General features: G+C 58.6%; 1 protein-coding gene across 1 annotated transcript in view; it reads right to left on the reverse strand.

The window, feature by feature from the left end:
* TAF1B (TATA-box binding protein associated factor, RNA polymerase I subunit B) overlaps positions 1 to 25,790 on the reverse strand; it is a 30,569-nt gene that overhangs the window by 650 nt on the left and 4,129 nt on the right. Inside the window, exons 6-14 of the mRNA XM_064146333.1 lie at positions 25,169 to 25,301; positions 22,734 to 22,890; positions 20,173 to 20,272; positions 10,485 to 10,632; positions 7,526 to 7,703; positions 6,818 to 6,864; positions 4,739 to 4,829; positions 4,123 to 4,193; positions 3,274 to 3,496 (exon numbers count right to left, since the gene is read on the reverse strand). Coding sequence (XP_064002403.1) covers positions 3,274 to 3,496; positions 4,123 to 4,193; positions 4,739 to 4,829; positions 6,818 to 6,864; positions 7,526 to 7,703; positions 10,485 to 10,632; positions 20,173 to 20,272; positions 22,734 to 22,890; positions 25,169 to 25,301 — 1,148 coding nt within the window. The remainder of the gene's footprint in view (positions 1 to 3,273; positions 3,497 to 4,122; positions 4,194 to 4,738; positions 4,830 to 6,817; positions 6,865 to 7,525; positions 7,704 to 10,484; positions 10,633 to 20,172; positions 20,273 to 22,733; positions 22,891 to 25,168; positions 25,302 to 25,790) is intronic.

The raw sequence follows: 25,790 nt of genomic DNA on the forward strand, positions 1-25,790 counted from the left end.
ACCCACTCCTGCCAAACCCTGCAGCGGAGGAGAGGACCCCACGGTCCTGAGCTGTGGGCGCGGCTGGTGAGGAGCAGCCTGCACAGCTCCTTGTGCTGGCAGCCAGGGCTAGGCTCAAGCAGCACTGCTGAGGGATTTGCCTTCCAGAACAGAGCCAGAGGGGCACTGCTACCAGCTCTTGGCACATGGAGTAGGCTTGGGAATGGCAGTCTTGGGCTCCTGTGGGCACAGAGGCATGGACATCTGGCTGGGAAAGCCTTGCAGATAGACTGGAATCACAGAGAGGGTTGGGGTGGAAAAGGCCTCTGAGATCAGCCAGTCCAGCACCAGCCCAGTACCACCATGGGCATCAAACCATGGCCCCTATTGCCATGGCCACACAGGTCTGGAACACCTCCAGGCATGGGGACTGCACCACCTCCCTGGGCAGCCTCTGCCAGTCCCTGACCCTTGCAAACACATCTTTGCTTCTCTCCAACCTAACCTTCCCCTGGCACCATTCCAGGTCATTCTCTCTCCTGCTATCACCTGAGCCTAGGGAGCAAAGCCCAACCCCCCCTCACTGCAGCCTCCTCTCAGGGAGCTGCAGAGAGCAATGAGCTCTGCCCTCAGCCTCCTCTGCTCCACACCAACCTCCCCAGCTCCCTCAGCTGCTCCTCCCCAGCCCTGCTCTCCAGACCCTGCCCCACCTTTGGTGCCCTTCTCTGGACCTGCTCTTTCTCAGCATTTGTCCCACACTGTCCCAGCTCCTCCTGCACAGAATCAGAGAATCACTTAGCTTGGAAAAGGCCTTTAACACCCTTGGGCCTGACCAGAAACCTCCTATCCCCCAAAGCCTTACACACTCCAGCAGTTTGGAGCCCTGTTCAAAACTGGAAGCTTGAGAAGAGAATGTAAGGCTTTCCCCTGCCAGCTGAGTGGTGCCAGCTCTGCCCACTGCAGTCACACTTCAGCCCTAGGACCCTTCTGCCATCTATTCAATGACAGGAAGAGAGGAGATGGCCTGGCATGGTGCCAGGGGAGGGTTAGGTTGGAGAGGAGGAAAAATGTCTTTGGTGCAGGAGTGGTCAAGGACTGGCACAGGCTGCCCAGGGAGGTGGTGGAGTCCCCATGCCTGGAGGTGTTCCAGGCCTGTGTGGCCATGGCAGTGCTGGGTTAGGGTGACCTCAGAGGGCTTCTCCAACCTGGAGGTTTCCAGGATTCCATGAGTGAAGGCTTTCAGCAGCCTCAGCCTGGGCTGGGTCCCAGAGCCAGAGGATTTGTGAGCCTGCTGGGAGCTCCCAGCCGCTGGCAGAGGACAGCCCCTCCCAGCTGGAGGAGGAGATGTTGTTGCCACCCTTGGTGCCAGCTGTGTAATTAGCTACTTGCCTTCCAAATGATCCAGTGGGAAAAGAGTTTAAATTCAAATGGTGCCGGATGGAGGCTCTGCCAGTTTGCCATTACCATCCTCCTGTGTTGCCCATGGCAATGCCAGCTCCCAGGCAGCCTCTGCAGGGCAGACTGTTGGCAGCAGCACAGCCTGTGCCAGCCACCCGCAGCCTGTGTGCAGAGGACCCCTGGCAGAGCTGTGTGCAGGTCACTGCCCCAGCTCTGCAGCACAGCCCTCTGCTGCCAGCACTGCAGCCTGCTGTGCCAGCTGTGCCAGCTGCAGCAGGGAGAGGGCATGTGCAAGGGAAACAGAGATCAGCAAACAGATCCTCTGCCCGAGCAGAGGGAACAGGCGAGAGCCAGCTCCTGCCAGAGGGTTCTGAGTGCCTGGAAAATCAGGCAGGCACTGCCAGGGATCTTGCAGATGCCATCCAGGAGCATGTGCCAGGGAAAGGTTTAGGATGGCATCCAGTGCCCCAGCAAAATCTGGCCTCACGTGAAGGCAACCTGAGCCTCCTCCCAGCTGCACACAAGAGTAATCCAGGAGATGCCAGCCCCCCTGCACAGCTCATCCTGCACTGGTGCCAGCTCTGCACTGCAGCCTCACAGACTATCAGGTCAGAGGGCAAAGCCTTTCTGGATCCCCCAGCACAACCATTCCCTAACTCTGCCAGGGCTGGGGCTGAGCCATGGCCCTCAGCACTACAGCTCTGCCTCTGGCAAACACCTCCAGGGGTGGGCATTCAGCCACCTTCCTGGGCAGCCTGTGCCAGGCTGTAGGAACCTTTCCAGTCACCAAATTTCTTCTCATCTCCAACCTAAACCTCCCCTGGGGCAAGCTGAGGCCACTTTCTCTCCTGTCACTTGTTGCACTGAGAAGAGTGCAGCAGCCTCACACCAAAGCTTCTCCTCACACTGAGGTGGAGCCTCCTGGGCTCTACTTTGTGTCCCTCGCCCCTTGTGCTGTCACAGGGCACCACTGAACAGAGGCTGGCACCTTCCTGCTCTCCACCTCTCAGACATTTACAGATGCTGATCAGATCCCCTCTCAGCCTTCTCCTCTCCAGGCTCTCAGCCTGTCCTCCTCACACAGCTGTCCCAGTCCCTTCAGCACCCTCACAGCCCCCACTGGACTCTCTCCAGCAGTTCCCTCTGGAGCTGGGGAGCCCAGCACTGGACACGATGCTCCAGATGTGGCTCTGCCAGGGCAGAGGGGCAGAAGAACCTCTCCTGACCTGCTGGCCACACTCTTCTCAGTGCCCCCCAGAAGCCCTTGGGTCCCCTTGCTGCCCCATGGGTACCTCTCTGCCCAGTATCACCCCAAGGCCTTTCTCCATAGAGCTGCTTCTGAGCAGCTGTGAGCACAAAGCTGTGTGCGGAGCTCAGCTGCAGGGCAGGCAGCTTGGCAGTGCCCAGGCAGAGCCTTGGCAGAGCCCCCCGGCCCCAGCAGTGCCCGGGCAGAGTCCCTCAGCCTCAGCAGTGCCCGGGCAGAGCCCCCCAGCCCCTGCGGTGCTGGGGCAGAGTCCCTCAGCCTCAGCAGTGCCCGGGCAGAGCCCCCTGGCCCCATCAGTGCCCGGGCATAGTCCCTCAGCCTCAGCAGTGCCTGGGCAGATGCCCCCTGGCCCCATCAGTGCCCGGGCATAGTCCCTCAGCCTCAGCAGTGCCTGGGCAGATGCCCCCAGTCCCAGCAGTTCCAGTGCAGATGCCCCCAGCCCCAGCAGTGCCGGGGCAGAGCCCCCCAGCCCCAGCAGAGTCCGGGCAGAGCCCCCCAGCCCCAGCAGTGCCCGGGCAGAGCCCCCCAGCCCCAGCAGTGCCGGGGCAGAGCCCCCGAGCCCCAGCAGTGCCCGGGCAGAGCCCCCCAGCCCCAGCAGAGTCCGGGCAGAGCCCCCCAGAGCCAGCACTCACCGGGGGGAGCACAGCTTGGCTGTGCAGAGCCAGTAGTGGGGGTTGAGGGCACGGGGAGGGCTGCAGCCATCCACAGCTGCCCGCAGGCTGTGCCCGTGGAAGCAGGTCCCAGCTGGGCTGTCCTCTGACCACTGGAACTGGAAGCTGGCAGGTTTGGGCCTCTCAGCTGGTGGCACCCTGCCAGCCAGCTTCCCAAACTGAGTCTGCAGGCTCACAGCTACCTCTGTGCAAACAGGCCACAAACAGCAGGTACAAGTGTTAGGTGCTGCAGCGCTGCCTGCTGCTGCCCAGCACTGGCAGGAGAGGGGCACTGGGGCCTGTGTCTCTACTCTCAGATCTTCTTTGTCTCTCAGTGCCTGTGTGGAGCACTGAGAAGCTCTGGGGGTCTGCACCTCAGGGTGCTGCAGCCCTGGAGCAGGCTGCCCAGACAAGTGGTGGAGTCTCCATCTCTGAAGACTTTCAAAACCCTTTTGGATGTGTTCCTGTGTGGCCTGCTCTGGCAGGAGGGTGGCACTGGCTGACACCCACCACTAGCTCCTGAAGATGCCAGCAGTACAATGGCAGCTGCCACTGTAGGCAGATGAGGATGGGGATGAGCTCCCTCCGAGCTGTGGCTCAGCAGGGCCCTGGGGGTCTGGCAAAGGCAGCTCCAGGCAAGCACAAGCAAAATGCTGTGTTTGAAGGGCTCCAGGCACAGGCTGTGGCACTCCAGCAGAGGTGCCCAGGGATGAGAGGCAGGAGAGCAGGCAGCTGAGGATGGAAACGCTGCCAGAGGCAGGGCTGCAGCCTGCCCAGGGTGGGAGAAGCTGCAGCAGAGTCCTAGGCTGGGAAGAAGCAAACTGCACTCACCCCTCCTGTGGAGCACCTTGGGCTTCTGCCGGGCTGAGTAGGAGAGAGGCTTCTCACTCCTCCACTGGCACCTGCAGGGACAGCCACGGCAGGACAGCTGCAGCAGCACTGCACAGCTGCCACAAGGACAGCCACCACTGCACAGCTGCCACAGATGCAAAGAACAGCAACCACTGCACAGCTGGCACAAGGACAGCAACCACTGCACAGCTGCCACAGCTGCAAGAGCTGCCACAAGGACAGCAATCACTGCACAGCTGCCACAGCTGCTGGCAGCACTGCAGGGCTGCAGGGCTCACACCAAAGGACACCACGGGCAGGGCTGTCACAGTCCACTGCCTGCAAGGGCCAGCCTGAGCTCACTGCCCAGTGAGTGCCCAGTCAGCACCAGTAATGACCAGCACCAGGAGTGGACAAGAGAAAATCAAACCAGGGATCCACTGCCTTCATTACAGAGATCCGCTGGTTCATTACAGGGATCTGCTGGAGACATTACAGGGATCTCCTGGCTTGATAGTGGGGATCTCCTGGCTTCTGGCTCCTGAGAAAGCAGGAGCAGGTTCTCAGCCTCCCCTGCTGCCTGCCCTGAAACACAACAATCCTCACCCCCTCTTACTTGGCTCTTTCTTCATCCAGTCTCTTCTGCTCCACATCCAGGGCGCTCCTGACCACCTGGTACCACTTCTTCAGCTCAAAGCATGGCTCTCCTGGGGAAAGCATCTGGGGTCAGGCTGAGGGGAAGGGAAAGCAGGGGGGAGTACAGGGAAGCAGAGTCACAGAGTCATTAAGGTCGGAGAAGAGCTTTAAGATCACTGAGTGCAACCACAACCCAGCCACCACGACTAAGAGCCCAGCAGAAGGCCTCCACCCTGCATCTTCCACCTGTACCCCAGTCTGGGCTGAACTTGAGGTACTTAAAGACCCCTGCTTGGAGCCAGCAATGTGTGAGGCAGGGAAGGCAGCAGGCAGGGTCAGAGCAGCAGCAGCAGCCTGCAGCACCACTCAGGGCTCTCCCTTCTGAAAGCTCAGTTCTGGCACCATTGCCTCTCTGCCAGTTCCAGATGTGCCCAGTGTGAAGTGACCTTCACCTGCCTCAGAGCTGACCTTGAGGCTTCTCATCAACCTCAGGCTCAAAGAAAGGTGATCTAGAGAAGCTCAGCTCAGTTTCATCTCCTCTCCTACCAGGCCTCACTGGGCTGGGAAGACAACCTGGACAGTTCTGCCCACTCTGGGTCATGCTGCTGGGCACAGGAACTCCACCCCTGGGGAGGAGACCAGACCTGTGCCAGCACATGCCAAGCCACCAGGGCATGAGCACATCCACCACCGGTGCTCCTGAGAGGCAGGGGGCTGAAGCAGCTCAGCTGGGCACAGGAAGCCTGAGGCCTCCAATCACAACTGTGACAGGACAAGGGGCAATGGGCACAAGCTGGAACCCAGGAGGTGCCACCTTTGGTGTGAGGGTGCTGAGCCCTGGAGCAGGCTGCACAGAGAAGCTGTGGGCTCTCCTGTGGAGACTTCTAAACCTCCCTGGGTGTGTTGCTGTGTGCCATGCTCTGGGTGCCCTGCTCTGGCAGGGGGTTGGACTGGCCTATCTCCAGAGGTCTCTTCCAACCCCACCAGTTTGTGCCTCTCTGACACTCAGAGCACCCTCAGCTCCCAGGACCCGTGGGTGGCTCAGCTGCCTGCTGCACAAGCCAGGCTGGGCACTCACCAGCAGCACAGCTGCTCTGCAACATGTGGCTTGCAGCATGGCAGGCTGAGCCAGCCAGCTGGGTACCCACTTGGAAATGAGCCCTGCTGTGCTTAGCTGCCAGTGATGCCCATCTGCAGAGGGAGCAGCCTGGCTAAGGCTGAGTTGGGCACTGGCTGAGACTCTAAGAAAGAAATAAAGGGTGAAATAAGCCCCAAAAGCTGAGGGAAGGCTGAGAAGGTAACCACTGGAGGACAGCTCTGATCTTGTCCTCAGCTGTGATCTGGATCAGGCTCTGCTACACCTTCCTGGAGATCTCTAAGCTTTGATTGGGTCTTTCTGCCCTCACAGAACCACCTTCACACTGCTGTCTCCCCCAGCTGCACTGCTGCCAGCTTCTCTACACTCTCCCAGGATGGTTTGGCTTCAGCTCCCAGATTACATCTGCAATCTGCTCTGCACCAAGCCATTCTGCTTAGCAAGACCAAACAAGCCTGGAGTTGATCACAGAGCTGCTTTGGTGCCCCTAGAATCTGCTCCTCACCACCAAAGTGCTCTGGATCCATTCACCCTCACTCAGCATGGAGAAAAACCTGACCCAAGAGGCAACCATGGAGAGGGGGAAGCAGAAAGGTACCCAGCCAGGTGCCAGGACAAGAATGATGCAAGGCTTGTAGGGACAGAATGGGGGGGATGGCTTTGAGCTGGAACAGAGGAGATTGAGAGTGGAGATCAGGGAGAAATTCTGGACAAGGAGGGTGAGGAGACACTGGCACAGGCTGCCCAGGGAGGCTGTGGGTGCCCTTGCCTGGAGCTGCTCAAGGCCAGGCTGGATGAGGCCTTGAGCAGCCTGGGCTGGTGGAGGGTGAAGAGGTTTGGAGCTAGATGACCTCCAAGGTCTCTTTCCAACCCATATCACTAAGTCACAGGACGGGCTGGGTTGGAAGGGATGTTGAAGATCATCCAGCAGGCTGCTCCTTCTAACAGAGTTTTTTTGTGTACCTTCTGTGTTGTTTTTATTTCTTTCTTCAGCAAAGTCTGAAAGCAACCTGAAAGAGAACCAAACCCAAACCTCAGTCAGCTTATTTGGTACACCCAGAGGCAGCTCCCATGCACCCCAAAGACATCGACCACAACCAACAAGCACCAACCCACTGACTCCAGCCCAACTTTAAAGACCCAACCTGCTGATTTTGAACCCATCAGCAGTGCCTGATGTGCAAAATGCCTCCAGCTGTGTGCTTTCTGCTCCTGAACTTCACTGCAACTCAAATGCTGCAAAGTCAACGTTGCTAAGAACGGTCCAAGGGAAGGGCAAAGATTTTCTTCCCTGAAAGGGTTCTCAAGCCCTGGTCCAGGCTGCCCAGGGCAGTTCCCATCCCTGGAGGGATTTAAAAGCCATGGAAATGTCAACTAGGGACATCTGGGATGGGTTGGGTTAGAAGTGATGTTGAAGATCACCTAGTTCCAAGCCCCCTGCCATGGGCTCTGCATCCACTAGGCTGCTGAAAGCTTCATCCAACCTGGCCTTGGACCCCTCCAGGCAGGGGACATAACCACAGCCTGTTCCAGAGTCTCCCCACCCTCAAGAATTTCTTCCTCCTCTTCAGTCTCCATCTACTCTCTCCCAGCTCAGAGCCACTGTCCCCCAGCCCTGGCACCACCAAGGTCCCTGCCCAGCTCTCCTGGAGCCACCTGGGCTTTGCTTACCATTCGTAGTTGTCATCCAGCAGGAAAAGCAGCTTGAGCACCACCACGATGAGTGCTGCTGCCAGCAGGTCGTGCCTCACCTTGCTGGTTGCCTTCTCTGCAGGCAGCAGGGTCAGGAAATCAGCTTCCCCCAAGCCTAGCTTCTGCACCAGCAGGCAGGTCCAAGCGTGCAGCTCATCTGGTCAGGGCAAAGCAAAACACCACCTCAGGCTGGGGGGGCAAGCTGCAGGGGCTCTGGCAGCACAGGCACCGCAGGCAGCTGGGAGGGCACTGCCCAGGTCTCTTGAGAGCACTCCCAGCAGGTTCAGTTCAGGCTGAGGAGGGGCTTGGGGTGTTCTCACAAGCTGTAAGCAACCTGCAACTGGGCTTGCAGGGGATGCCTCCCAAGGAGGTGGTGGAGCCTGGATGGGGCACTTAGTGCCATGGTCTGGTTAACTGGATAGGGCTGGTTGCTAGGTTGGACTGGATGAGCTTGGAGGTCTCTTCCAACCCATTTGAGTCTATGATTCTAATGGCTCAGCCTGGAAGGGACCTCACAGATCACCTGCTGCAACCTCCTGCCATGGGCAGGGATGCCTCAACCAGACCTGGCTGCTCCTGGCTCTTCATTCAAGATCAGACTGGACGAGGCCCTGGGCAGCCTGCTCTAGCCAGAGGTGTTCCTGCTGCCTGCAGGGGGGTGGACAAGATGCCCTCTGAGGGTCCCTTCCAAGCCAATGCAGTCTGTGACTGTGAAGCTGTTCAGAGGCTTGAAAAAAAGTCACATTTTTAATAGCAATTTGCTGGCATTCAAATGGCCACAGAAATCACAGAAAGGTTTCAGTTGGAAGGGACCTCAAAGCTCATCCAGCTCCAACCCCCTGCCATGGGCAAGGACACCTCCACCAGCCCAAGCTGCTTCAGGTCTCATCCAGCCTGGCCTTGGGCACCTCAAGGGGGAGGAGCATCCACAGCCTCCCTGGGCAACCTGTGCCACTATCACAGAACCACAGCATGGCAGGGGTTGGAAGGGACCTCCAGAGATCATCCAGTCCAACCCTCTGCCAAGGTAGGGGCACACAGGGCAGGGCACACAGGAGCACATCCAGGTGAGTCTGGAATGGCTCCAGGGATGCAGACTCCACAGCCTCTCTGGGCAGCCTGATCCAGGCCTCCAGCACCCTGAAATGACAGAAGTTCCTCCTCACGTTCAGATGAACTTCTGATGTGCCACTTTGTGCCTCTCACCCCTTGTCCTGGCACTGGGCACCACTGAACACAGCCTGGTCCCACCCTCCTGATCCCCATCCTTGATGTATTGATCAGATGCCACTCAGGCTGCTCTTCTGGAGGCTCAGCAGCCCCAGGGCTCTCAGCCTGTCCTCAACAGACAGGCCCCTCAGCAGCTCTGCTGCCCTTTGCTGTGCCCTGGGTGTCAGCTCACCCTGGCCATCACCGTGGGGCCTGTCTGCAATTTATACAAACAGGCCCTAAGTGAAGACTCTGAAAACCCCCAACCTTGTCACCATGGCTGCCCTGAGGCTGGCAGCCCCCTGGCAGGCTGCAGCCAGGGCTGGGAGTGGAACTGGGGCTGCCCTTTAAGCAGTCAGCTGGGTGTGAAGAGCAGCCCAGCCCAGCAGGGCAGGGCTTGCTGCCAGCCCATCACAACCTGGCTGAGGTCCAGACAATCCCAGCCTGGGTTAGAGCTGGCTCTGCACTGCAAGGCCCCAAACCACACCTGCTGGAGCAGGCTGGGTCAGATAGAGCCAACTCCAGCCCCACAGGCAGCAGCGGCACCAGCGGCAGAGGCAGCAGCAGCACTGGCAGCAGCAACAGTGGTAATGGCAGCAGCAGTCATGGAAGCAGTAGCAGTGGCCCCACAGCAGTGACAGTGGGAGCAGTGGCAGCAGCAGTGGCAGCACCAGCAGCAGTGGCACCAACAGCAGCGGGAGCAGTGGCAGCAGCAGCCCCTCGCAGTCTCTGGTTGCTCTCTGCTTGTTTTCCACAGAGACACCCACCACGTTTGTCACCTTTCCTGCTCAGCCAGAAAGGCAGCAGCTGAGCTGGTTGCATCAGCAGCAGATGGCAGAGAGGTGAGCAAGGTGTGAGCAGCACAGCCCCAAGCCAGCTGCACCTGCTCCTCTGCTGCCACTCACGCAGGCTGCAGCTCGGCTCCAATCCGCTGGCGCATAACAGTAAGGGCAAGATCCAGGACAAGATTCCCTATGGGCACTCCCAGGCTGTTTCCTTTATCCCAGGCACTAGAAATGACTTTTCCCTGCATGTTCAGTGTCTCTCTGCCAGGCAAGAAGCTGGCCTGCTATAAACAGCTCCAAGGGACAGGCTCTGGGAGTGCTGGGCACAGCAAGGTGCTCGTGGGCCTGGGCTGCAGCAAGAAGAGTGTGGGCAAGGGAGGTTCTCTCCTCCTCTGCTCTGCCCTGCTGAGACCACTGCTGGAGTGCTGTGTCCAGCTCTGTGCTGCCTGCTGCCAGGGGGTCAGGGATGTACTGGAGAGAGCCCAAGAGAGGCTGAGGATGCTGAGGGGCCTGGAACCACCTGTGTGAGGAAAGGCTGAGAGCCCAAGGGCTGGTTGGGCTGGAGAAGAGCAGCCCCAGAGGGGATCTGATCAATATCTGCAAACACCTAAAGGATGCTTGTTCTGGGCAGCCTGTGCCAGGGTCTCCCCATCCTCACTGTCCAGAATTCCTTCCTCACCTCCAGGCTCAGTCTTCCCCCTCCCAGCTCAGAGCCTGCCACTGCAAGCCCTTCGTTGTATGATTTGCCTTCAGGGTCATAAACATGAAGAGCTCAAGAGCAGGCAAAATGCTCCACAAGCACTGCTGAGTGTTTACAGAGTGTTCAGGCAAAGCCCAGGGCAGCACTGGCACTTAGCTGGCAGCTGCCCAGCCCCAGCACTGCTCTCCTGAGCCTGCCTGATGCTGCACACCACAGCAGCACCTCAGCTTGGGCAAACGTTTACCAGGCAGGTTGGCTTCCATCAGGTACTTCATGCAGAGGATGTCTGGGTGCAGGAAGCAGCTGGGGGTCACCTCTGGGAAGCGAGGCAGGTCCAGGAAGGCTGCAAGCTCCAGCATTTTGTTGTGCACCTCCTCGTAGGCAGGCCAGGACTGCAAGGCAGGGGCAGAGGATGCCATCGGTTAGCTCGGTCACCACAGGGGGCAATGATACCAACCGGTGCTCAGTTCCCTGCTAATGAACACAGAAGTGCTCACATAGCCCCTCCGAGCACTGCTCTGCCTGGTACAGGGGCAGGAGGAGCTGCCCAGAGAAAAGGGCTGGGTTGAAAGGCCAGGGGATGCCTGAGGAGCAGACAGAAAGCTGCTGCAGCCCTGCAATCAGGCCAGCCCAGCTCCTCTTCCTGGGGGCTCACCAGAGGGGGCTCCAGCTGCTTCCTAACTGAGGAAGCTCTGAGTTGGAAGGGACCTCAAAGATCATGCAGTTCTAACCCCCTGCCATGGGCAGGGACATCCTAGGATGGGTTGGACTAGAAGGGATGCTGAAGATCATCCAGTTTCATGGCTGTGCCTATGGCAGGGGACTTGGCTCTGGCTGATCTCCACCAGTTCAGGTCGCTCAAGACCTTATCCAACCTGGCCTTGAACACCTCCAGGCATGGGGACTCCAGCAGCTCCCTGGGCAGCCTGTGCCAGTGCTCTCCTCATGCCCCAGGCTGACTTATGTCAAAGCTGCTGGCTACAGCTTCCAGTCAGTTCTCTCTCCCTGCCAGGGCATCTGATGCCGGTTTTTGTCAGCTGAAGAGCAAACCCAAGTGGTGTAAAAGCTACCAACAAAGGGTAAGCCCAGGAGCTATGGCTGGGTCCTTTCCAAGGGAGCAGAGCAGAGGAACCTGTTGGTAGCTGCTGAGGTTCAGCAGGAGATGGGAACACAGCTGGCACCTGCAGCTCTAGGATGGGCACCCCAAGCCCCTACCACCATCAGCCAAACAGCTGCTGCCTGCACAGCCTCAAAGATGCACCAGGCTGGAAGGGACCCTCCAAGGGCATCTTGCCCAACCCCCTGCAGTCACAGGGATACCTCCAGCTGAAGCAGACTGCACAGGGACACATCCAAGCTGACCCTGAATGTCTGCAGGGATGGAGCCTCCACCACAGCCCCAGACAGCCTGTGCCAGGGTCTCACCACCCTCACTGTGCAGAACTTCTCCTGATGTCCAACCTAAGCCTGCCCTGCTCCAGTTTAAACCATTGCCCCTGTGCTACCCCCACAGCCCCTTCTGAGCAGTCCCTCCCCTCGTGGGGCTCAGCCTCCAGGGCCTAGCCCCAGCAGCTCTCAAGCCCTGGCAGCACCACTCCTGTTCCTGCAAGGCTCTGCTGACTCATGATGAAGCAAGAAGCTGAGCCCAGCACCAGGCTTCCAGGAGCAAGCAGTCACCTCCTCAGCTGCAGACTGCAAGCATCAGCTGCATCCATCAGCAGCTGGCACCTCAGCAGCACACAGCACATCAGCCAAGGGCTGAGGCTGCAGACTGGCTGCTGTGATCCAGCACTGGCAACTGCCACCAGGCACTGTGTGCCCAGGGCATGAGCTGCACGAGAGTGCCACAGCTGGAGGTGTCCCTGCTGCCTGCAGTGGCTTGGACAAGATGACCTCGAAAGGTCCCTCCTAACCCAGTGAGCTCTGATGCTGCTGAGCTGTGCCAGAGCCAAGCTCAGGCAGCACAGCTCTGAGCCTGCAGCTCCACAGTCCCTGGGAGGGCTGAGCAGAAACATCCAAGCTGCACACAGCCAACAGAGCAGGTGGTGGCCAAGGAGCTCTCCATGAGGCAGCCTCCAAGGAGGCCATTGGGCCACTGGGGGGCATTAAGAACGTGGCCAGCAGGTCAAGGAAGCTTCTCCTGCCCCTCTGAGACCACACCTGGCGTACTGTGCCCAGTGCTGGGCTCCAGTTCCAGAGGGAGCCAGAGATAGTGGAGAGAGTCCAGAAGAGGATGCAAAAGGGCCTGGAATATACCTGTGAGCAGGAATGGCTGTGAGCCCTGGGGCTGCTGAGCCTGGAGAAGACTGAGAGGGGATCTGACCAATGTCTGTGCATGTCTGAGGGGTGGGGGACAAAGAGAAGGTGCCAGGCTCTGTGCAGTGGCATCCTGTGACAGGACAAGGGGCAGTGGGCACAAACTGCAACCCAGGAGGTGGCACCTCAACATGAGGAGCAACTTGTTTGGTGTGAGGGTGCTGGAGGCCTGGAGCAGGCTGCCCAGAGAGGCTGTGGACAAGAGGCAGAAGTGACTGAGAGCCTCCCTGAACAGCTTTGCCTTTGCAGTCTCTGTCTTGTGCCCATGTGTGCCAGCTCAGCCAGCTGCAGGCCCTCTCCAGAATGCTGCCCAGAGGATCAGTACACTTCAGGACACTGCCTTCTGCAGAGCAGAGCAGGGCAGAGAGTGCTGAGCCAGCCACGAGCCCAGAGCAGGGTTTCAGCAGCTCTCTGCCACCAGCTGCCCTCTCCTCCAGAGCTCCCTGGCACTGCTCATCCGCAGCAGAGGAGCAGCACACAGCCAGGACATGCTCCAAGCCAGGAGCAGCACAATCAGCTGGGGCAAGGTGACAGTCCGGGGGCAGGCAGGGCTGCAGGATTCCTGCTTGCTGGGACAACAGCACAACCTTGCTGAGCAGCAAGAGGGAGCAGGAGGCCTGGGCTAGTCCCTATGGGATCTGCAGGCTCCACAGCTCCCAGTGCCCAGTATGGGCTGACTGCACTGGAGGATCACAGAATCACAGATCCAAGCAGGTTGGAAGAGACCTCCAAGCTCATCCAGCCCAACCTAGCACCCAGCCCTAGCCAAGCAACCAGACCATGGCACTAAGTGCCCCAGCCAGGCTTGGCTTCAACACCTCCAGGCATGGGCACTCCACTATCTCCCTGGGCAGCCCATTCCAATGCCAATCACTCTCTCTGCCAGGAACTTCCTCCTAACATCCAGCCTGAACCTGCCCTGGCACAGCTTGAGGCTGTGTCCCCTTCTTCTGTTGCTGGCTGCCTGGCAGCAGAGCCCAACCCCACCTGGCTACAGTCTCCCTGCAGGCAGCTGCAGGCAGCAATGAGGTCTGCCCTGAGCCTCCTCTGCTGCAGGCCAAACACCCCCAGCTCCCTCAGCCTCTCCTCACAGGGCTGTGCTCCAGGCCCCTCCCCAGCCTTGCTGCCCTGCTCTCGACACCTTCCAGCACCTCAACACCTCTCTTCAGTTGAGGAGCCCAGAACTGGACACAGCACTCAAGGGGTGGCCTGAGCAGTGCTGAGCACAGGGGCACAAGAACCTCCCTTGTCCTGCTGCCCACACTGCTCCTGAGCCAGCCCAGGATGCCATTGGCTCTGCTGCCCACCTGGGCACACTGCTGCCTCAGCTTCAGCTCCTCTCTGCCAGCACCCCCAGCTCCCTCTCTGCCTGCCTGCTCTCAGCCACTCTGGCCCCAGCCTGTAGGGCTGCTTGGGGTTGCTGTGGCCAAAGTGTAGAACCCTGCACTTGGCCTTGTTCAGTCTCATCCCATTGGCCTTTGCCCACCCATGCAGCCTGGCCAGGTCCCTCTGCAGGGCTCTCCTACCCTCCAACAGCTCCACACCTGCTCCTAGCTTGGTGCCATCTGCAAACTCACTGATGCTGGACCCAATCCCCTGCTCCAGATCATCAATAAAGATACTGAACAGGACTGTGCCCAGCACTGTTCCCTGTGGCACACCACTAGTGGCAGCTGCCAGCTGGATGTGGCACCACTCACCACCACTGTCTGGGCCCAGCCCTCCAGCCAGTTCTTGACCTATTCCAGATCTTGATCCTTCCACCAGCCCAGGCTGCTCAAGGGCCCCAGTCCCTCCCCAGCTCTTGCAGGCTCCTGTCAGGCCCAGGAGGGAGTGGTGCAGCAGGGAGCTGAACTCTCCTCCCGCACTGAGCTTGCAGAGCTTTGGGAAGAAGTTTCCTGGAATCCCATCCATGGTGGCTCTGATTGCTCTCCTCTGCAGCAGTGCCCAGGACAGGTATGGGCAAGCTGCAGTTTCTGTTACACAACAGCAGGCGCCCATGATGGAGGTGATTACAGAACCCTCTCAGCAGGCAACTTCCTCCTCAGCTCTTTCCAACAAAAGCCTCACCCCTGCTGCTCTCCATCCTGCACTGCTGCCTGCCTGCATGGCTGCCACAGCACCTGCTGAGGGGATCCTGCAGGAAGGCTGCAGAGGGACTTGCGCTGAGGGGGGCTGAGGCAGGCCAAGGGGGAATGGTTTGGAGCTGAGGCAGAGCAGGGTTAGATTGGAGCTGACGAAGAAGTTCTTCAGTACCAGAGTGGGGAGAGTCTGGCACAGGCTGCCCAGGGAGGCTGTGGCTGTCTCCTGCCTGGGGGTGCTGCAGGCCAGGCTGGCTGAGGCCTTGAGCAGCTGAGTCTAGCTGAGAGGTGTCCCTGGGCATGGTGGGGAGGTTGGAGGAGCTGAGCTCTGAGCTCCCATCCAGCCTGAGTCATTCTGGGACTCCATGATAAAAACACAGAGGTAGGGAAATAGTCCCACAGACAGCAAGGCAGACAGCCCTGAGAAGTGAGTGTGCCAGGGGAGGGCCAGGCTGCAGAGGGGGAACAATTTCTGTGGTGCAGGAGTGGTCAGGGACTGGCAGAGGCTGCCCAAGGAGGTGGTGCAGTCCCCACGCCTGGAGGTGTTCCAGCCCTGTGTGGCCATGGCACCTGGGGCCATGGTTTGGTGGCCATGGTGGTGCTGGACTGGCTGATCTCAGAGGCTTTTTCCCCCTCATTCCACGTCCCCAAGACCAGAGCCATCTCCAAGGCCCAGCAAAGCAAAGCATGCTCAGTGGTGGCTGGGGGAGGGGGCAGCAGCCCAGCACACTGCCTGCAGCTCCCACCTGACAGCTCTGAGCAGGTTCTGAGTGCAGCCAAACAAGAATGGCAGCTCCTGGCTTCACCTGGATTCCTTAAATAGCTGCACCAGAGCCTCTCCAGCACAAACCCCAAGGCAAAGCAGCTCAGGCAAATGTCAGCCAGGAGAAGAGGCTCTGACACAGCAGAGCTGTACAGGCTGGGAACAGCTCCTCAGCAGCAGAGGGAGGTGCTCAAGGCCAGGCTGGATGAGGCCTTGAGCAACTTGAGCTAATGGAAGGTTGAAGATCACCTAGTTCCAAGCCCATGGCACAGCTCATGGCAGGGGGCTTGGAACTAAATGATCTTCAACATCCCTTCTAACCCAACCCATCCTAGGATGTCCCCTCCCTGGTGTTGTTCCAGGTCAGACTGGATGAGGCTTGAGCAGCCTGGGCTGGTGGAGGTGTCCCTGCCCATGGCAGGGGTTGACACTGGATGGTCTCTGAGGTCACTTCCAAGCCAAGCCATCCATGATGCCCACAGCTGAGTGAGCAGATGCAGCATGCAGAAGACCAAAGTGTTCTCCCTAGGTAGTGAGACAAACCCCCCAGGGACCTGGAGGGACTCCCTGCAGACTCCCATAGGAGACTGTAGCCACAGGAGCACCTGGAACATGCTCTCAGGGTTCTGCAGCTCCACTCACACCCAAACTCGCTCAGGAAGCCAATGCTGATCCTTCTGCTCTTGATTTGGTGAAGTTCCAGTACCATGGAGGGCATGGGCTGGAGGAGCTGAAAGGGTTTCTTCCCTCCAAAGCTGTTCTGGGATTCTGTGATGTTAGGTTGGACATCAGGAGAAGTTCTGCACAGTGAGGGTGGGGAGACCCTGGCACAGGCTGCCCAGGGCTGTGGTGGAGGCTCCATCCCTGCAAACATTCAAGGTCAGCCTGGATGTGTCCCTGTGCAGCCTGCTCCAGCTGAAAGGGCCCTTGCTGCCTGCAGAGGCTTGGGCAAGATGCCCTTGGAGGGTCCCTTGCAGCCCAGTGCTTGCTGTGTGTCTCCACCCTGAGTGCCAGCAGCAAGGGAACTCTGGGAGATTGGCCTGGCCCCCAGCACAAGAGCTGAGTGCAGGCAAGGAGAGAGAAACATCCACCCTCTCACCACAGTCCCCCTGCTCAGCTCTCTCCTCTTCAGAACCCCCATTCAAGTGAGGAAGGAAGATGCTGTCAGGAGGTGGCCTCTGGTCAGGACCCAGCCCCCAGAAGAAGAAACGCCACAGGGAGCTGCAGGGCTCACTACAAACCCATTGGGGCAAAGCCAAACCACCCCTACAAGGGAGCCCTGAAAGCTGCAGGCTCCAGCCAAGTCCTGGTTTTGGTTGGATCCAGCAGGTAACCACCAAAAACACGCAGCAACTCCTCCCTCAGTCCATGGGAAGTGCTCCAGGCTGCTGCTCCCCGCAGGCTGCCTGGCAGCAATCCTGCCCCCAGCTCTCACAGGCAAATCTGCAGCTCCAGCTGCATTTACAAACCAAAGTGGCTGTGGCTCTGCTGAACAATGCTGGCCTGGGCCAGCGACACTGCTCTGTCTCCTCTGCACTCACTGCAAACCGGTCTGGACCTGGGCTATTAGGTGGTCACAAGGCACAAAAGCTTCAAGCAGAGGAAGTGCTCAGAACCACCTCCCACTGCTGCCTCGCTGGCAGCCAAGAGCAACAGGAGAAGAGGCTGAGGCTCAGGGCTGGGATCTGCCAACCTGCTGGCCACAGGGCAACTCTGAACCACCTTGGATCAGGCTGGAGAGCAGGGAGAGACTCTTCAGTTAGAGTGGGGACACGCTGGGACAAGCTGCCTGGGCAGGGACACACTGGGACAGGCAGGGACACACTGGGACAGGCTGCCCAGGCAGGGACACACTGGGATGGGTTGCCCAGGCAAGTTGTGGAAGCATCCCTGGAGGTATTCAACCTTCTACCATCCAGCCTGGCCTTGAAGATCATCTAGTTCCAAGTCCCCTGCCATGGGCATAGCCTCCTGGCAGGGGGCTTGGGACTAGATGATCTTCAAGGTCCTCTGCACGCCAGAGCAGAGATTTGTGAGCCTGGCAGACAAGGCCTGTGCTGGGGCACTTCTGCACAAGGACACAAGCTCCACGCTTAAACCTTGGCCAGTGACCAGGACAGAACTGTGCAGCTCCTAGGTAAGACAGCACAAGCTCCAGAGCTCTCCACGGGCAGTCCTGGGAGGCCACCACCCTCCAGGTGGGGCTGTCACATCCCTCCTGTATGGTGGGATAAAGGGAAAACCAGGAGAGACCCATCCCCCTTTTTCATGGCATCCTGGCACAGCTAAGGTTAAAAGGGACCTCAGAGCTCGTCTACTCCACCATGCCCAGGGTCACCTCTCAGCTAGACTCAGCTGCCCAAGGCCTCATCCAGCCTGGCCTTGAGCACCCGCAGGCAGCCACAGCCTGTGCCGCAGTCTCCCCACCCTGGTACTGCAGAACTTCTTGCTAAGAAGCAGAGGCAGTGCCCATGGCACTCAGGGCCATGGTGGTGTTGGGCTGAGGATTGGACTCAGTGATCTTGGAGGCCTTTTCCAACCCAAACCATTCTCTGGCTCCATGATCTCCATGTGCAGCCCCCTAAAGCCAGCCTGCTGATCACCCAGAGGGCTCTGCCAGCCACCCAATGCTGTGACTGTGACTGCACAGTGCTCAGGGACTGATAAAGAAAAGGCAAGGAACAACACAGCAGCAAGACAAGAGGGAAATGAGACTGAAGAGCAGGGCAGCCAAAGGAAACCACCCCCAAATCCTGGCATTCCAATGCCACAGGTGACTGGGCGAGTCCTGGAATGAAGATGAAGCAGCAGCAAGAAGATTGTTCTGGAACTGGAAGAAGAAAAGGACCCCAGCTGGTTAAAATCACCCAGAGGAAGAGAAATCTTCTGTCTGCCAGGAAGCAAATGCGGGGAGGAGGAGAGGCTCAGGTCATTTACACACCAGAAGCTTCAAGGAAGTGGCTGAGGAGCTGTGTGAAACACAAAGGTGGTGTCTCCACCAGCTGAAGAGGCTGCAGCCATCAAAGCCTCCCCACACTAACATGTGGGATTTAAACACATGCAAAAAGGGAGGCTCAGGAGGGATGGAATTATTGGTTTGGCACAGATCCTGTGCAAAGGATACAATGGGAATGGGGAATATGGAAGCTAAAAATATCCTGGCAGCCAAGCCAAGCAACCTCCCCCAGGTCAGGAGAGCAGAGCAGAGCTGGCTGCAGCTCCAGCCCCCACAGGAGCTGCTCTGGAGCTCTCTTTGTCTTTCTTTAAGGGATAGCTGAAGGAGACCCAAACCAAACCCACCCCAAGCTCGCTGAGGCTCCAAAGTCTCCTCGGAACTCCAGAGCTGCTCTGCTGGAAAGCAAAGAGGGCAGAACAAAGGGGCCAAGTGGAGGGGGGTCTGGGGAGGTTCACCTCAGAAATCAGATGTCCAGATCCTCAGAGAAGTGAGGGTTGATTGGGGGTGGCACAGCAAGGTTGGCAGCAGAAGGATCAGTGGCAGAGCAACAGCGATGCAGAAGTGCTGGCAAGGGTCACACAGCACTAAAAAAGAGGGGGGCACCAAGGGGGCAGGGAAAGGGAAGTTGTCCAGACTTGGTCAGCTCTTGCCCAGCCTTACAGCCTAGCAGACACTGGCAGTGCCTCAGCCACCATCAGGGTGTCTGTGGAACACTGCCCATAGAGCAGGCAGGAGAGCAGAGGGCAGGCTGCAGGCTGAGGATGCAGCATGGCAGAAGCTGACTTCCTGCTCCCTCATCTCCTGGGTGCCCCACAGCTGAGCTGCCCCAGCAGCTAAAGCAGCAAGCTGCAGTGGGCAGCACGAGTTCTGCAGCACAGGAGGTGGGGGAGGGTGAGGAAGGTTTGCAGCTCCCAGCCCTGTGATGTGGTCCAGAACTGCTGGCACTGCACAAACCTGGGCCTGCAGTGCTGGGGGAAGACTGCAGGGAAGGCAGGGAGCAGGGATTCCAAAGGAGAGGAAGGCAGACTGACTGGAGGGGCTGGAACAGACACTGCCCAGGAGCACAGAGCTGGGCCTGGTGCTCAGGGCACAGGAGGCTTGCTTAGGGTGGGCAGGCAGCACAGTGGCAGCTGAAGGGTGCAGCTGGCAGCACCACAGAGCAAGATGGAAGCCAAGAGTTGCCCAAACCCAGCTGTTCCCTGGCAGCTCAGCAGCAACAACCCACACCAGACACAGGCTGATATTCAGCACAAGCAGCATCAACACCTGGAGCCCTGCAGGGTCAGGCTTGATGGGCTCTGAGCAACCTGCTCTACTTGGGGATGTCCCTGGGGATGGACTGGAAGAGCTTCAGAGGTCCCTTCCAACCCAAACCATTCAATGACTCCATGATTTTCCCCCCGGTTTGTGATAAAGGACAAGTGCAAGACCCAGCCTGTGGCCTTCTTGAACCTCATCCCAGGGATCCAGCCTGGCTAGGGCCCTCTGCAGAGCCTCCCTACCCTCCAGCAGCCTGCACTGCCACCCAGCTCAGTGCCACCTGCAGACTTCCTAGCACCATGGTCTAGTTGACTGGACAGGGCTGGGTGCTAGGCTGGACTGGATGATCTTGGAGGTCTCTTCCAACCTGGTTGATTCTATGATAAAGCCATTCAAGAGAGCTGGCCCAGCACTGAGCCCTGGGCAGCAGCACTGCTGCGCAGCCTCCCCTGGACTCAGCTCCACTGCCCCCCACTCTGGGCCTGGCCAGCAGGCAGCTCTTGGCCCAGTGAAGCCTCCACCCAGCCAAGCCATGAGCCCTGCAGAAGAACATCACCTCTACACAGAAGATCCTCAGATCAGGGCCAGACAACTTCATCTTCTCTGGGAAGTCCTGGAAAACGTTCAGGTATGGAATGTGGCCTTCAACAACAAACCTGCAGGACAGCAAGGAGCAGACCACCTTAGAGCAGCCTTCAGGAGAGATGAATGTGTCCAGCTGAGCTGAACACAATTCTCCCTCCTGCCAGCTGAGTTCCCTGCAGTGGCCCTGTGCAGCCTGCTCTACTTGGAGGTGTCCCTGCTGCCTGCAGGGTGGTTGGGCAAGGCAAGATGACCGCTTGAGAGTCTCTCCCAACCCCATGCAATCTGTGACTCTCTCTGACCTTGCCACACAGAGCAGTAAACTGCTGGTTTCTGAACTCTCCAAGTCTCTGCTGGGTTCCTGCAGCAGTTGTCAGTCTGGGCCCTGCTCCTGCTCCCCACACCTGAGTCAGCAGTTGGATCCAATCCCACCAGCTGAAACCCTGAGCCCCTCACCCAGCACAGCAACCAACCTGCCACCTTCACTGCAGATGCATCTGGAGGGAGGAGAGGGTGCAAGAGAACCAAGCTTAGAAAGAACAATGCATAGGTTCATGGAATGGGTTGGAAGGGACCTTGAAGACCATCATGGGAGGGGACTGGGTACTAGATGATCTTCAAGGTCCCTTCCAACCCAATCTATCCTGTAGTTCTGTGAAGCTTCTTCCCCAGGCCACCAACTGGATTCAGCACTTAGCTGATCTCCAGCACACGGAGAGCATTCAGGGTGCCTAAGGGTTTCAGGTGTTCCATCCACTGCAGGAGAGGCTCTTTTTAACCCAAAATGGCTCTGCCAGAGAAGGTAATTGCAGTGTTTTGCTGCTAAGTGTGTCAAGCAGCAAGAAGGAGGAGCAGAAGTGGGTTTGTGGTGTTGTAAAAGCCTTCCACAGCTGGCAGAGTGCCCCAGCAGAGCTCCTCAGCAGGGATCACAAGGGAGGAGGCAGCACTTAGCTGACTTCAGGGGTGGGAGAAGAGCAAAGCGAGGAGCAAACAAGGCAGAGCTTCCAGCAGAGCTCTCAAGGAGCTGCTTTGAAGGAACCAATTTGCCTAGAGAGCTGGCAAAGGCCCTGCTGAGCCCTCGCTGGTGCCTCTGCCTGGTTTTCATCTCTGCTGTGTCTCTGGTTTGATCTGGGTGCATGCAAACACTGCTCAGCCTCTGCCTTTTCAACTTCAGTGCTCACAAGCTGCCCAACGAGCACTTTATGGGAGTTGATGCAATCTAAAATTCTTTCCCCTTCTTCATCAAACCTGTGAAAGGCAAAGGCCTGGAGGGGAGGGAGGGCAGCCTGATAGTGTAATGATGGCGTTGGAGAGCTGCTAGCATGGCCCAGCTTTGCAAGCCAAATGACAGCTTTGAAACACCCTCTGCAGCTCAGCCCTGTCTGCAGCGCACTCGAAGCCCTGAGTGATGCTGATTTACCCCCTGCTGCTGCAGCAGCACACCCACGAGTCCCATCCCATCCACTCTGCTCCTTCCCACCAGCTCCTCTCAATTCCCCACCATTAACTTCTCGTGATGCCTTTCTGGGCTCTCTTTTAGGACTTGGTTTTTTTTTTCTCTCCTTTCCCAGCCACTTTCACTGTTTTCATGTTCCCTGGAAGGCTTTTCAAGCAAATGTGCTCATCTCTTCAGGAGCTCAGGACAAGCTGGGTTCAGTTTTGGATCAGCACTGGCGTGGGGAACAGGAGCAGGGCAGGGATTGTGCCCCTGAGCTCAGTGCTGGTGAGGGCACAGCTTGAATGCTGGTTCAGTTTTGGAGCCATCAGTCCAAAAAGGACACTGAGGGGCTGGAGAAGGGCACCAAAGCTGGGGAAGGGTCTGGGGAGGAGCAGCTTCTTGAGATTCACTGCAACCAACAGAGAACATTCTCCAGAGGCAGCTGCATGGAGTTTAAACTCTACAAATGTAAAGAGTTGGGGCTGTGCAGTCTGCAGAAGAGGAGGCTCCCAGGTGACCTTCTTGTGGCCTTCCAGGATCTGAAGGGGGCTACAAAAAAAGCTGGCAGGGACTTTTTAGGCTGTCAGGGAGTGACAGGAGTGGGGGCAATGGAGCAGAGCTGGAGGTGGGTAGGTTCAGACTGGTTGTGAGGAGGACGTTGTTGAGTATGAGAGTGGTGAGAGGCTGGAATGGGTTGCCCAGGGAGGTGGTTGAGGCCTCATGGCTGGAGGTGTTTAAGGCCAGGCTGGCTGAGGCTGTGGGCAGCCTGCTCTAGGGTAGGGTGTCCCTGGGCATGGCAAGGGGGGTTGGAACTGGCTGATCCTTGTGGTCCCTTCCAACCCTGACTGATTCTATGATTCTATAAGGTTGAACTGGATGGTCCTTAGGGTCCCTCCCAGCCTGGGATGCTCAGATTCTGTGCTAACAGAAGAAAGGCAGCAGCAGGTGCTGCACAGCACAGCTCATGGCTTCCTTCACACAGCTGCCAGCTGGCTGGCCTGCGGAGCAGAACAACAGGCAGCAAGAGGCCAGCAGTGCTTCCTCCACATCCAACATAGGATGGCTTCCAAAAGGGGTTGAGCAGAGGCCACTCTTACCTCAGGAGGTCAGACAAGGTGATTGGCTCCCTCAGCCACAGCAGTGCCATGTAGCAGAAGGAAAGGGTCATGGGCATCGTCATCCTCAGCTGCTCCTTTGACCTCTCCTTCAGATAGATGCTGCCATCCACCGAGCCACGGTAGACAGAGGTGCTCCCTGGGCAGGGTGAGCAAAGCAGAGGAGAAGCAGTAACTGATGAGGCATGCACACAACCCATGGCACTCACAAAACAACTCAATGGAGCATGCAAGGATCTTTGTGCCAGCAATTAGCCCTGTCTGGAAATCAGTGAAATCACAGAAAGGACCTGGAGCTGTTGGAGAGGGACCAGAGGAGGCCATGAAGATGCTCAGAGGCTGGAGAGTCTCTGCTGTGGGAACAGGCTGGGAGCTGGGGATGTGCAGCCTGGAAAAAAGGCTCAGAGCAGCTTTAAAGTGCCTGAAGGGGCTCCAGGAGAGCTGGGGAGGGACTCTGGACAGGGGCTGGGAGTGACAGGATGAGGAACAATGGCTTTGAGCTGGGAGAAGGGAGACTGAGAGTGGAGAGGAGGAAGAAATTCTTGGCAGTGAGGGTGGGGAGACACTGACACAGGTTGCCCAGGGAGGCTGTGGATGCCCCCTGCTTGAAGGTGTTCCAGACCTGTGTGCCCATGGTCCTTGGGCCATGGTTTCATGGCCATGGTGGTGCTGGGTTGGCGTTGGCCTGGGTGATCTCAGAGGCTTCCAACCCAAGCAGTTCTGTGATGGTGTTTGCAGCAGCACCAGCCCTGCACACCTCCTCCTCCTCCTGCCTGCTCACTTGCTCAGACAAGCAGCCTGCAGATCCCAGTCTGAACCCTCAGAGAGCCTGGCAGCTCCACGGCCACGTGGCAGGTGCCAGCCAAGCCTGCCAGACGGCCCCAGGCAGCCCTGCTGGTCAGTGCCAAGCACAGGCAGCAGGCAGCTCTGGCGGCAGTGCCCGGCGCAGGCAGCAGGCAGTGTGCAGCGCAGGCAGTGTGCAGCGCAGGCAGTGTGCAGCGCAGGCAGCTCTGGCGGCAGTGCCCGGCGCAGGCAGTGTGCAGCGCAGGCAGTGTGCAGCACAGGCAGTGTGCAGCACAGGCAGCTCTGGCGGCAGTGCCCGGCGCAGGCAGCAGGCAGTGTGCAGCGCAGGCAGCTCTGGCGGCAGTGCCCGGCGCAGGCAGCAGGCAGCGTGCAGCGCAGGCAGCTCTGGCGGCAGTGCCCGGCGCAGGCAGCAGGCAGTGTGCAGCGCAGGCAGCTCTGGCGGCAGTGCCCGGCGCAGGCAGCAGGCAGCGTGCAGCGCAGGCAGCTCTGGCGGCAGTGCCCGGCACAGGCAGCAGGCAGTGTGCAGCGCAGGCAGCTCTGGCGGCAGTGCCCGGCGCAGGCAGCAGGCAGTGTGCAGCGCAGGCAGTGTGCAGTGCAGGCAGCTCTGGCGGCAGTGCCCGGCGCAGGCAGCAGGCAGTGTGCAGCGCAGGCAGTCGCTGTGGGCACCGCGCTCCGAGCACCGCTGGGCTCTGGCGCCCTCTGCTGGTGCGGCGCTGCCCGCCGGAGACCGCGACCGACAAAGCAGCCAAGGAGTGGCCTGGAGGGGACCCTCAAAAACATCCAGTGCCAACCCCCTGCCATGGGCAGGGGCACCTCCCACCACCACAGGCTGCTCAGGGCCTCATCCTGCCTGGCACTGAACACCTCCAGGGAGGTTGTGGATCACAGAATATGACCAGAGTGACATCCATGGCCATGAGGGCCAGGAGGATGCTCAGAGGGATGGAGCTGCTCTGGTGTGAGGAGAGACTGAGGGAGCTGGGGCTGCTCAGTCTGGAGAGAAGGCTCTGAGGTGACCTTGTTGTGACCTTGCAGTCTCTTAAGGGGGCTACAAGGAAGCTGGAGAAGGACTCTTTAGGCTGTCAGGTAGGGACAGGAGGAGGGGGAATGGAACCAAGCTAGAAATGGGGAGATTCAGACTGGATGTGAGGAAGTTCTTCAGCATGAGGGTGGTGAGAGCCTGGAAGGGGTTTCCCAGGGAGGTGGTGGAAGCCTCATCCCTGGAGGTGTTTAAGGCCAGGCTGGATGAGGCTGTGGACAGCCTGATCTAGTGTGAGGTGTCCCTGCCCTTGGCAGGGGATTGGAACTGTCTGATCCTGGTGGTCCCTTCCAACCCCGATTCTGTGATTTGCAGTTTCACACCAATTCCTCCCTCCTGTAGGCAGCAGTCATGGAGGAAGCTCCTTCCAAACCAGCCCCTCCCCTGCACTGCCCATTTCCAACTCCTGTTCAGCTCTCCTATACCTGGTATGATCTGCAGTGCTCTTTGGCAAGCAGGACTGGACACTTCCCATTGGCCAGGCAACTCCTGCAGCCCCCTGCACATCAGCACCTTGATTTGTGCTCAGCCTAGAACCAAGTGGGCTCCAGAGCCTTCAGTGCACTTCTCCTACCTGAGAGCCTGCTGATGGACGAGGCAAAGCTGCCATCAGACTGCGACTGCAGGTCCTCCTCACTCTCAGACAGCAGATGCAGCAGGCTGGAGGTGTCTGTGTCACTGTCCACATCCGTGCTGCTCTCACCGCCCTGGGGGGTGGAACAAGTCACTGTCAGCTGTAAGCTACTGCTGCTGCTGCCACCTGAGCACACCAAGGACAGCACCAGGAAAGGGAGCCCAGAGCCCAGCTGCTCACTCTCTGCCTCCCTCCAGGCACCACCAGCATGGAAAGAAACCCTGTAAAGGACACAAACTGCAACCCAGGAGGTTCCATTTCAGCATGAGGAGAAACTTCTTTGGTGTAAAGGTGCTGGAGGCCTGCAGCAGGCTGCTCAGAGAGGCTGTGGAGTGTCCTTCTCTGGAGACATTCCAAAACCTGCCTGCTCCTGGGTGCCCTGCCCTGGATGCCTTGGCAGGGGACTGGACTGGATGATCCCCAGAGGTCCCTTCTGTGACTCTGAGTGAATACTTCTCAGCAAGCAGTTTGCCACACTGGGAGAAATCATTTGTCTTGAAACAGAAAAGAGGAAGCACAAACAGCAGCACAGCCCTGTGGAACCCTGCATGCTGAGCTGGCC

Source organism: Pogoniulus pusillus, chromosome 7 (assembly GCF_015220805.1).
Source record: "Pogoniulus pusillus isolate bPogPus1 chromosome 7, bPogPus1.pri, whole genome shotgun sequence".
Taxonomy (NCBI): domain Eukaryota; kingdom Metazoa; phylum Chordata; class Aves; order Piciformes; family Lybiidae; genus Pogoniulus; species Pogoniulus pusillus.